At 49.0% G+C, this 12573-nt stretch overlaps 1 protein-coding gene across 1 annotated transcript in view; it reads left to right on the top strand.

Annotated features, from left to right (window-relative positions):
• The window catches only part of PTK2 (protein tyrosine kinase 2), a 179194-nt gene that overhangs the window by 80458 nt on the left and 86163 nt on the right, over positions 1 to 12573 (top strand). The window contains exons 7-12 of the mRNA XM_023524973.1: positions 1282 to 1344; positions 5874 to 5928; positions 8500 to 8640; positions 9117 to 9194; positions 10196 to 10303; positions 11820 to 11937. Of these exons, the coding sequence (XP_023380741.1) occupies positions 1282 to 1344; positions 5874 to 5928; positions 8500 to 8640; positions 9117 to 9194; positions 10196 to 10303; positions 11820 to 11937 (563 nt within the window). The remainder of the gene's footprint in view (positions 1 to 1281; positions 1345 to 5873; positions 5929 to 8499; positions 8641 to 9116; positions 9195 to 10195; positions 10304 to 11819; positions 11938 to 12573) is intronic.

Raw genomic sequence — 12573 nt, forward strand, 5'->3', positions numbered from 1 at the left:
TAGGTATTCTCAAGTACTGACGCAGTCCATCGCTTGGTGGAGCGTGATCGTTGTTGGACGGCATTTATAAAGTTCTCTTAGATTCCTCTCTTTATGTTCGACTCTATTGTCACTTGGCAGATCAGTCATCCCGTTACGCTAGGTGGAGGCATGTCACTTGCAGGGTTCAGTGGGTTTCGAGATCCGTGAGTTTCCTTTGGCCTCACACGAAGGTCCGACGGTGCCGTTGGACCTGAAGTATGAGTTCAGAAACTATGAAGCCTGTACTTTCGGGGAGCATTTCTCTGGCAGTGGAGGCCTGGCTCCTGGTTTCCAGTTCCGCCAGCGCGGCGCGGGGTGAAGCAGCTCGGTGTTGCTGTGCTTCAGATGATGCTATTTGTTTCTTAAAGCCCCAGTGAGGCGCTCAGAGGTCACATAAGCTCTTCTTGTGGGGGGGCCCATGTATTTCTTTCACTGCTTCGCGGTATTACTCATCCTCATCTCCAGCCTCCAGCATAATTAGTGACACGGTATGCGTAAAGTACATAAAAGGGACCCAGCAAACATTTACCGAACGATTAAGTCTAAAATGGTTTCTTTTAAAACTGTCGCGTCCCCTTTCTGTCGCAGGTGAAGAGCGATTACATGTCAGAGGTAGCCGACCAGGTGGATCAGGACATTGCTCTGAAGCTGGGCTGTCTAGAAATACGGTAAGGTGATACCTGTGCATTGAGGGCTGTAGTCATCATTGGTTTTCATCATTTTTGGAAACTAGTCAGGTATTTTCCTCAAAAATATTATCAGTAAAACATTGAGTAAAATTTGAGAAGATCCTGAATTAGGTGGATCTTTCTGTTACGTGTCTGATACAGTTACTCTTGTGACACGTGCCTTTGAAGGGGTGGGTGTGGCGCACACCTGGCCCCTGTGGCCGTCCGCTTGCACGTGCTGTCTCCTGTGAAAAGACGCAGCGCGGAAGTGGCCGGTGTCGCTGAGCTCCTTTCCAGCTGGCGTCTGGGTCTCCCCTTTGCGAAGGCCGGGCCTGCTCCCGTGGGAAGGGAGAGCGAGACCGCGGCAGAAATAAAGTCTGCGCTACCTGCTCGCGCGTCGCGAGGTCGCGAGGCCCCGGGGACGTGCCGTGGACCACGGCGCTCCTCGTTCAGAGTGTATCAGAACGTGTGAGGCCGAGGCGCACAGTTGTTAGGTCCCCCCGACACACACGGGTTTTATCGTGTAACGACATGGATGGTTTTCATGGTTTTCACGCACGTATGTAAAAGTCCGTATCTCTCCTCGTTTCAGGCGGTCATACTGGGAGATGCGGGGCAATGCGCTGGAGAAGAAGTCTAACTATGAAGTTTTAGAGTAAGTGTTACATGTCCGAAAGCGACCCTGTCACAGCAGATACCCAGAACTAAATCATTCTTCAAACTGGAGTTTTTATTACTTTCTCTATTTAAATATTAAGTCGGAAACACTACTGCTTCTAAAACTTTATCTGGAAGAGGGAAAGTTTTATTAAGAAAAGAAGTCTTGATAACATTAACTGTGTTAGCAAACATTTAAATTTGTTCATAAAATGTCTTAAGGCTAATAATGTCTGTAGTATGTCAACATATACATGATAAACTTTCTGTGTATTTAATGATATTGGGATGAAAGTTTTACTTCTAATTTATATTGAAATCTATACTTGCCTATAAATTGCCTATAAATTATTTGTATTCTCTTTACAAGCTTACTAAGGAATTTTTTGTTTCTAAAAAAAGCAGAGATGTGAAAGTTACTTGTTGTTTATGTATCAGAAAATTTAGAATAACTGAAAAATTTTCCAACAATGAAATTATTTTGCTATTATACCGTTATATTAGATTGTTTTAAATGCATGCACAGGCGAGCTGGAGCGTACACCTTGGGATGCTAGAAGTTCTGCACGTCATCATTCGATAATTAATTTAGCAAAAGATGGTTGACGTTCGTCAGAGCCCGGTGACGGCCGGGCTCGCTCGCTCGAGCATCGTTGCGGTCTCGGGCCTTTGTTCTCCTGGCCGTCTTACTCCTGCGGTTCTCGTGCTGTTCGGAAGACGCTGCTAAAGAAAGCGAAAGGCCATAAAAGTAAAAATAGAAGTAAATCTTTTCGGGCGTTAGTTACAAAGCAGCTGTAACCGTGCGAAATGACAGCTGGTGGCAGAGATGAGTTGTGTTCGGTGGCCACACGAGCCTCCGCTCTGCCAAGCCGTGGCGCGCGAACGAGCACGGCCCAGGCCGTCCATCCGTTTCGGCGCGCTGCAAGCTGGTTCGTCACTGGACTAACGCTGTGATGTGTTAGTGCCCCGGGCCCCTGACGGTGTGCAGCACGCAGCAGGCACTCGCTGAGTATTTGCGATTGTGTGCTTGTGAGTATAGCTGTCACGTGCGTTGTGCCCCTTCTCAGATTAGATAAGGACAAAAAGGGATTGGTTGGAGTTGAGTGAAACGTTTAGCGATCACCTAGGATATCTTACTAGGCAGGGTTTTAAGTAGCCTTTCCCTGCCCTTCAGGTAATGGGGTAGATGAATACTGGGTTTATCCTCAGTTCAAATGGAGATTGAGGAAAAATAGGAGTGGTTTTCCCTGTATGGTTATTTGGTTAATTATCTGTTCTTTTGACCTTTTCTTCCTTCATTAAGTAGTTCATTTAGCAAACATTACTGAGTATCTACTAAGCCCTGGCCGCTAGGTGCTGGAGATTCAGTAATTAATAACACAAAATTTTTACCCTCAGGAAGTTTACAGCCAGAAGGGAGTCCCTCAGAAGTAAAATTAAACAAAATTGTAAAATAATGTACTAGGAACTAACGTTGAAGTTTCCAGAGGATGTCGGGGGTTGGTATTTGATGTCCGAGGTCGTCGTCCACCCTGAGTTTTAAAGCGGGACTCTGGGCAGGTGGGGGGTGGCTGCTCGGGTGTTGAGTTAGTCGAGAAGAGAGATCGGCTCCGAGGGCGCGGGGGGAGGATAAGCTGGGAGCACCACGTGAAAACACACGTGCCGGTTACACCCATTACACGTCGAGGCCGGTTCTGGTCGCTTTTACGCCCGGGCTTAAAGCTTTGAGGAATGAAAGCCGACAGACACGGTCACTTTTCTCAGAGGTGGGGCCAGAGGAGAAATACATGTGTCCTTGACACAAGAATTCACTTCTGAGAAGCTCGATTATGTAAGTAAAGCCTGCCTCCACCGCAGGCCTCCCAAAGCCCACCGTTCAGGGTTCACAGCGTGAACACGCCTGCAGGGCGAGGCCAGGCGGGGGGCCTTAGGCGTGCGGTGGAGCCCGGACAGCGGGGGCTGCCGGCGCCCTCCCGCACCTGGTCAGGGGAGCACCGGACGCCCTCTCACCTGGAGCGTGGTGTGGAAGGGGCGACACGGGAAGCGCACAGTCAGGCGAGAGGTGGGGAGGCAGAGCTCTGCGGGTGAACAGGGAGAGAGGCCTCATTCGTCAGCCCTCGTCTAAGCATTTCATTTGAGAGACAGATAAATTAAACATCGACTGAGAACATTCTGATTTCGGATGGACCGCAGGTAGAATTCTAAGTCCCAGAAACCCTCAGTCCGAACAAGTGCGTTTATTGGTTTCGAGCGCTTGTCACCGCATAGCACCGGTCATGCACACACTCTTGGACGGTTCGTTGTTTGCATCGGTGTCTCACTCGAGAAGAAGGAGCGTGTCGCAGCGCTCCGCTGCCCCGTTCCCCGTGTGGCACCTGGTGAGAGGAAGTGAGTTCGGGCTTGCGTCCTTTGACACTTCGAGTCAACGTGACTTGACTTAGAGGCGAGGCAGTGGGAGCCTGATGAGCGTGAGAGGCTCGCCGCTGCACAGGGACGGGGTGGTCCCAGCCCAAGGTCCCTCGTCTGCCGCACGCTCCCTGCGGCCGCCCCTCTGGCAGAGCCGCCCCCACCTTGCGGCCTTCTTCTCCCCATCTTCCGAGCGGTCCCCGGGAGCCCTGTGCGGTGACCCCTGAAGCGGCTGTGCAGCTGTTCCCAGCATCCATCCGTGTCCCTCTTCTGCCCTGACTCAGGAGCCCTGCAGAGTCGGTGCAGCTTTCCGCAGTGATGGGCCAGAATGGGAGGGGGCTGTTGGCCAGATGGGCCACCGAGCACTTGATGTTTGGCCCATGCGACTGGGGACTAGACTTTTACATTTAATTTCCTCTAATTTAAGTATAAATAGCTTCGTGCGGCTCCTGTCGTGGCCCATGCAGCTCTCACCAGTATTAACATCTCGTCAGTCATGTGTGGGTTAAAAAGCTTCCTTTGAACTCATGAGAATCGACACCTGATACTTGGGTTTGGGACCTGGGGTTTGGCAATATTTTAAAAGTTTCACGTTAGCTCTTTTTTCGTCCAGTGATTTAATGCGTTTGGGATCCACCCTTTGACAATTGCTTACGTAGTAAAGAACTACCTTATAACAAAGGCCAGGAGTTGCATTTTGTGCGTAGTAGTTATCGTCTCATTCACATTGTGTCACAGGAGCGTAGCGTTTGGGCTGAAGTGAGGCTTGTGCACACATCGCTGCAAGCCAGGCCGCTGCAGCAGGGAGCAGGTCAGGACCAGGGCAGACGTGAGGCTCGGAGCGGTGGCCTCGTGTTGAAAGTGGGGGTGCCCGCAGTCCCTGCCTGGCTTCCGGAGAGGGTTTAAGCTTCGGCGTCTGAAGGAGGCCCTCCCTGTACCTTGCAGCACAGTGCCGCGGTGCCCCGGAGCGTTTCTCAGTGTCCTCCGCCACGGACCCCGAAGTGCTTGGCTTCTGGGTGAAATTAGAAGCTGAGAACGCATTTTATAAACATGTAGTGAACAAAATGATAAAAACAATAAAAAAGTGAGAACAAAGACCAGCTTTGGAGTTTGTCGGTTTAGGTCCTGAACTAGTCAGGTTATAGAATAGGGGATTAGAACGTTTGGATGTAGGATCAACCAGATAAACTGACACGATTTCTGTGATGTTGTTTGTGATACCGGGTGACTTACAGTTATGGACGAAGAAGTCATCCCTGTGCTGTTTACTTATCTTTTATATTCAGCTTATTATTTCCTCATGCAGTTCTGAAAAGATACCTGAATTTCACTTTTTGCTTGATCCTTTCGTATTTCCCACGTGTCTCCTGACATTTCTTATGGTCTCTAGGCTTTATGTCATTTTTACCAGCACAGGATTGCCATCTAGTGGCCAAAGAGCCTAGGTCACTGGGTACCCAAAATACGTAGGAAAAAAGAGTGAGCTGTTCTTTCCCGTCTATTTTCTTAGCCAGAGAGCTTTGAGGCTCTCCGTGATAATGAAAGTTGGTGGGATTTCCAACATTTTCACACATTCAGCTTTTAGACCTTAGATAAATCACTTAATTTCTCTCTTTTTGTTTCCTATGTAAAACTGAGACGATAAACCTTGATTGAGTCCATTTATCATCAGTTTATTTTTAGGATTAATCCAATGGAATTTTTTTAAGATTTCCATAGTATATCCCAAATCTTGCCCTAATCAGGCCAGTCTACTTTCTCTACCCATTTGGAACTTATCTGTATAAAGTGAACCTTCAAGCAGTATTTGAAAAAGAACAATATATTTATACGTTGTGATTTGCAGAGGCAATATTTTAAATGGGTTTTCAGTCAGTGTCAAAAAACAAAGACTTTCTACTGAAACCAAGTCGTATTGATGTTTTCTGCAAATACATAGAAAACGATTTGTCCCGCCCCTTCTGTGACTTTGCTGGTAGATTGGAGCCTTGTTATGCTTCCTTCCTGAATTGTATGTGACAGGATAAATAACTTAAATTGCTTTTCTTTTCTTATAACAGCGTCACTGTATGAATCGATCTGGTGGCGTCGTTTGTTGATATGCTTCTTTTAATATTTCAGAAAGGATGTCGGCTTGAAGCGATTTTTCCCTAGGAGTTTACTGGATTCCGTCAAGGTAATTAGTTTGCTTTATCATAATCAGATGCCACGTTGTGCCTCTACCTCCCCTGTGATATGTGTTTTCCTCCTGTACACGTAAAAGTTACGACGTGAAGAGCTGGCGGTTACTCTGGGCAAACTAATGCAGGTGGATTTTATCGAGACAGCTTTCTGATTATTAGCCTTAGAAGCACCGAGAAGCCGTGAGAGCCGCTGGAGCTGAGGAGGAGCAGGTGGATGCAGTGCGGGCCCCGGGGCCGGCGAAAGGCTGTCAGCGGCCAGATGGCGCAAGCTGAATACGGGCGGTGCTCGAGCATGGCACTTGCCGGTCTCGCAGTTTACCTGCTGCGCCAGCGTCATGCACGAGTGTCCCTTCAGCGGGGGCTGGGCGAAGAGCGCTCAAGGAGCTCCCTCTCCCGTCTTTGTAGTTCTTCTGTGCATCTAAACTCAGGTCGCAAGTCCAAAAAATAGCCAAGTTTCCAAAATTTATTTGAATGTAATTCACAGTAGAAATCTAATTTCAAAACTAGAAACGTTAAGAGAGCAATAGTTATTAGTTTTTTGACATATCTCTACAATCCCAAGTAATAAAACACAAGTGCTTTCCTGGAGTGCATTCAGTAATGGCTGATTTTATTCTTAGAGAAAATAGTCGTCATTCCCGTGCCTGTGATTAGCAGGTCACCGTGGCAGGCGTCCATTCCGTCAGGCTTATTAGTCATTCAGCACCCGATTCCTGGCCTCTGCTGGGTGCCAGCACGCGAGGGGGGTTCCAGGAGAACGAAACGCGCGTCTACATGGAAAGCTACCCTCCGATATGGTCCCTGCAGACAGACGCAAAGAAGCACTGTTTAGAAATCTGCACCCGTGTTCACTGCAGCGTTCTTCACAGTAGCCAAGGCGCGGAAGCGATCTGCGTGTCCATTGATGGATAAGTGGATAAGGAAGATGTAGGGCGTATGTGCGTGTGCTCACACACACGCGTGCGTGCACAGCGCATCTTCAATGACTATTATTCAGCCGTAAAAAAGAAAATCTTTCCATTTGTGACAACGTGGATGGTCCTAGAGGGCATTATGCTAAGTGAAATGAGTCAGACAGAGGAAGAGAAATACCGTATGATCTCACGTATGTGTGGAATCTAAAAGCAAACACAAACCAGACTCGGAGATACAGAGCACAGGGTGGTGGTCGCCACCGGCGGCGGTTTCGGTGTGGGCGAAATGGATGAATGGGATCAGAAGGCACAGATTTTCAGTCTATAAAGCAAACGTCACAAGGATGTAACGTACAGCCTGGTGACTACAGTTAATAATACTGTGTTGCGTATTTGACAGTTGCAAAGAGAGTCGGCCTTAAAAAATTGTAATTATGTGACGTGGTGGATGTTAACAAGACTTATCGAATGTGGCAATCAATTTGCAATATATCCAAATATTGAATCATGTTGTGCACCCGAAGCTAATATAATGTTGTATGTCAGTTATACATCTGTTTTTTTAAAGCACACTTTGCATGCACTGTTACCGTATCTGTATTTAGCATTTAGTGGGTAGGTGAAGAATTCTTTGGTTAATATATTCTCAGCCTGTTATTCCTTTGTTGGAAGTTTTCTCTAGCATTGCATCACTAGAGGTCCACTGTTGCTAACAGCGTTTGATAAGTTTTAGGTCGACTAACATGAAATTTTCTTTGTAGTTAAAAATGGCTGAGTAGCAGCAATTTCTGATGACGACCTAATAATGATATTGCTTCATTTTGAAGAAGTATCATAATCTGAGTAGTTTTCTCTGTGTATGTGAATTGGTTTAAAATTGAATAGCATGCACAGATCCCTTATTTCCTACCCAGAAAAAAAAAAAAAAACATAAGACTATATCTCCCGCGGCGCACAGCGGCCCCTGCGCACCTGTGGTCATCGGTGCCTATGTCCACATCCCATCCCCTGCGCTCTGCCATATTTCTTCATGTAACACTGATGCGGATTTTAATATTAGTTCCTCGCTAGTACAGACACACACCACGTGTGTAGCCCGGCCCTGCATTACCCCAGACGGTTCTGCAGTGAGCCTCCTTGTGGCTGAATCATCCCTAAAGACTGACGTCCTGGGATTTTAATTTCTGCATCGAGATGTGTGGTTTTTCATGGTTTTTGATTTGTGCTGCCAAGTTGTCCTTCAGAAAGGTGGCACCGACTTTCAGCCCCAACCCCGGACGTGTGAGCGGATGCCTTGAGGCCTTCACCTTTGCCAGGTCCCTGTCGTGGGCAGTTGAGGATATGTTTTTAATGCTTAACTTTTTACATGTTCTAATAAGTAAATCATTGCCTTACAAATTTCTATTTAAGAAATAAAGCTTAAAACCACTGAACTGTACACACTTAAAAATGGTTACGGTAGTATATTTTATGTTTTTTTTTTTTTAAAAAGGACGTGAAGCTCTAGTAAGTATCACATTTCGTAACAGTGCGAATGTCGGTATCCAGCGCGGGGTGGGACGGGTTCTTCCTTGCCGTTTGGTGGCCTTGCCACCCGCGGTCTTCACTCGCTGTCGACTCTGAAAAGATTTTTGTGATTGTGTCATGCAGGCCAAAACACTCAGAAAACTGATCCAACAGACGTTCAGACAGTTCGCCAACCTGAACAGAGAAGAAAGCATTCTGAAGTTCTTCGAGATCCTGTCTCCAGTGTACAGATTCGATAAAGAATGCTTCAAGTGCGCCCTCGGGGTGAGTACGGGGGCACGAAGGGGCGCACTGGGTCGGTTTTCTTTGCTTTTCTTATCCGCGTAGATCTAACTATTGGATTGAAATTGAATTTGTCACGTTTTTAACGACCTGAGAATATTGTGTCAACGTGACGTTGAAATCATCTTTTTTTTGCTGGCATGCCTGTGTTCATAAGTAGATCATTTTATTCCAGCCCAGCTATTTATCGATGAACTGCTCTCGAAGAGCTAGTTTACCTATTCACATGACCTTCCCAGAGAAACCATTCGCTCAGACCCACGGGGACGAGCGCAGCGTAGCTGTGTCGAGGCTGAGCGGACGCTGCATCAGTGAAGTTAGAACATTTCACGTTACTCGGTTCGATAGACTGTGGCAGGCTGAGCCAGCCCGCTGGTTCCTTCACACATCATGGCTCTTTGTCTAAAATATGTTTTTCCTTCTGGGACTTCTGTTTTCACTTGTTTCGCCTTCAAAAGTCGAGCTGGATCATTTCGGTGGAGCTGGCGATCGGCCCGGAGGAAGGCATCAGCTACCTCACGGACAAGGGCTGCAGCGTAAGTGTGCGCCAGTGACGCCTTGCGACCACCATGCCCGACACCCACCTCCTGCCGGGCTCCATGTAGAAAAAGCAGCATCGTGCTAAGGACGCAGGTGTTCACTGGGCCGCGCACAGCTGGGGGACAAGGGGTAACCGTGAAGGGCCAGGGAGGTGGAAGGGCGCCTCATGGGGGCACAGGCCACCTGACCGGGGACAGAGTGGGACTTGGGCCACTCTGCTGTGCTGCCCAGAGGCCGGGGCAGGGGGCACGTGGGACCGCCTGTGGGCATCCGTGCGAAGGCGGGGAGGCCACAGGACACGCCTGTGCGTGAACGCGGAGTTGTAGATCCTGTGGAGGGAAGCCGAGGATGAGTCACCTCCTGACTCAGAGTTCAGGCCCAGTGGCATGGCCGGTGCTGAGCGGGGCCGCCACCACTTGATACTCCAAGAGCAACAGGCCTTAAGCAGCTCGTTATTTCTGAATAGATGTGTAGGGACCATCACACAAAAATGATCATTGCCACGAACTGCTGGGAAGAGAAGACAGGTGGGCGTATTCTGTCTTCATAAGAAAAGAGTTTCTGCTGCGAAGCTGCAGTGTGTCCGGCCTGTCTCTGTGGGCAAGTCCCATGGACACCTGCCACCTCCACGTCAGGAAGTTTCAGAGACGTACTCAGGCCCGGCCCCTCCCTGGGGTGTGCGGGGAGCAGAATGTTCACTCCCACCAAAGGTTTCACTCAGTCACCCCCAGGCTGGTGAGGACTCAGGTCCTCCTGTTCCCTGTCTTGTGTCTCCTCTCTGGTACCGGTGAGTCCCTCGTCCCGCTGCTAGGATGGAGTGCTCCTCGGCCGCCGGGAGCACAGCCTCAAAGTGAGCTCCGCAGACGACCCCCTCACCACTCCCCTGACACCCGGTCTCAGGAGAATGGGGTGGGGCCCGCGGCTGGGGAAACCTCCCAGCGTCAGTGGGGGCAGCCCTTTATCTGTGGGCCACACTCTGTGCCTTTTCTTTTCAAAGCCCACACACCTGGCCGACTTCAATCAAGTGCAGACCATCCAGTATTCAAACACCGACGACAAGGACAGGAAAGGAATGCTCCAGCTGAAAGTCGCAGGCGCGCCCGAGGTACGGACGCTCCGGTCATCGGGGCGGGGGGGGCGGGGCTAAGACAGAGGGACGTTCAGGAAGAGTGATGCTTTCAGGACGAGGATGAGGTTTCCGTGGATCATCAGAAGCGCAGCTTTCCCGTGTAATTGTTAGATGACAAATAACAATGCTTAAATGCCCCCAAGAATAGAATAGGAGACAGATTTAAAAAGCATTCGGGAGCGTTACTGTGAAGATGATTGAAAGTGACTGTGATTACCAAGAAAATCAGCTTCTTAGACTCACATAAAAATACATCTGTCCTGTAAACTGCAGTCTGCGACGTTCCCTGGGTGGCGGTAATTATGATGTTAACCGCCGCAGCCGGCACGGCCTGCCTCGCGTGTCCCCCACTGTCCCAGCGCTTTGCACAGAAGCCAGGAGCAGCCCCTGGCGGTCTCAGAACCCAGCGGAAGAGGCGCCCTGAGGAGCTGGGGTCGCCCCCACTGTGTAGCTGAGAGGACCGAGCCCAAGAGGTCGGCCGCGGTCCCAGTAAGCGCTGGAGACGGTTCACCCAGACCGTCGAGAGCCGCGTTCCTAACGAGCACGTCTCAGCACTGCAGATGCGGCGGGCGCCTGCCGCAGCAGGCCGGGGTGCTCACGGTGGCTCGGGCCTGTGCCACGTGGCCTCTGGGGGCAGGGGCCCTCGCGGTGCCCCTGAGCCACCTCACCTGCCCTCGGCCTGTCTCTTCAGGTCATGGCATTTCCGAGGCTCGGGAAGTACATTGGATTCTTCGAATTAAACAGATGACGCCTTAAAATCCTGAACCGTACTGTGAGGGGGGAGGGTTCCTGTTTGGCACCGTCATTTTCAGACTGTCCTTTCCTGTTGCTTTTCCTCCAAATAATATGAAGATGATGCAGGCGAAATAACGGTTCACGGAGGGCATTGTGAATACTACATGAATGAGCACACGCCCGTATTTGAAAGTAAAATACGTGTTTGACTATCTGTCTCCTGGGTAACAATGATAGGTCTCCAGGAAGTTTGTCAAAATCGCATGTTTTGTATCAGAGTGATTTCTAAGCTCTTAGGCAGAACACGCTATGCGTGCTAAAAATAATGAAATCTGACTAATTTTCTGTAATGTTAAAAAAATTATGATGGATGGTTTATAAAAAATTACTTCACATTAGTTTAGTTACTAAAATAAGCGCTGATTGTCTAAATTCTTCCCTTAATTAGAGTGTGCCAGAGAGGCCAGACATCCTGAAGGAAAACATTTTTTTACTTCCTTTTGTTCCAGAAAGCGAGTCTCAGTTTAAGTGATTTCTTTTCGTTTTCATCTGGGTTTGCCTTCTGTCACATATTCTAGGAATAGCGTCCTTAAATATCAAACTTCTTTTTTGACTCAAACCTTACGACAAATCTCGTTTCGCCCCCACCCTTCTCTGTTTGCAAGTGTCTCTAGAGATCTGATGTCATAGCGCAGCTGTCCCTTTGATTATCGGAAAGAACAATACCGGCTCTTTCTTGGTCTTTTCCCCTTTTCAGCCTCTGACAGTGACAGCGCCATCCCTAACCATCGCTGAGAATATGGCTGACTTGATAGATGGATACTGCCGGCTGGTGAATGGAGCCACGCAGTCTTTTATCATCAGACCCCAGAAAGGTGAGCTGCTGTTTCTGTGTGCGTGTTCCCACGGAGCCGTTCGCGAGCCGACCCCCGACAGCCTGCGACCCCTCTTCTCAGTGAGTCTGTAAGCGCGAAGACCAGACGCGGGGTTCAGCCCGGCACATCCGTGTTCTCGTTTTCCCAGGGAAGGGATCCAGCTCACCGCCTGAGAGCTGGGCTTGGAATAGAGCTCACGGAAAGCTTCTGCGTTTTGAGCAACATACTTGGAGTATTTTCTAGGTTACCATTAGTATCTTTAGATAAGCTTTCGGGATTATGTTCAGGTTTTTTTTTTTCTTAAAGTGTCTCTTACAACTCGTGAATAAAGTCTCTTCTCCCTTTTTTTTATACAACTCAAAAGCTTTTTTCTTGTACATCCATGAACAAAGTTAGTTCTCGGTCATGATGTGAAATGAATGATTAGGATGAAGAACTGTCCTGGAAACAAGGCTGTACCCCTTCAGACATGATGTGGGCTTTTTGCAAGGCAGTAAGAAGGGGTGTCTCAGAGGGTCTGGACTTCCGAAGTAACCCAGCGAAAACTTTGCCGGGAGGAGAGCAGCGCGGCGGGAGGGCGGCGGGAGGGCGGCGGGGCTTGGAAGCAGGCTGTCCGCCCCGTGTGCGCGCGCGTCC

This window comes from Pteropus vampyrus, unplaced genomic scaffold (genome assembly GCF_000151845.1).
Source record: "Pteropus vampyrus isolate Shadow unplaced genomic scaffold, Pvam_2.0 Scaffold514, whole genome shotgun sequence".
Lineage (NCBI taxonomy): Eukaryota > Metazoa > Chordata > Mammalia > Chiroptera > Pteropodidae > Pteropus > Pteropus vampyrus.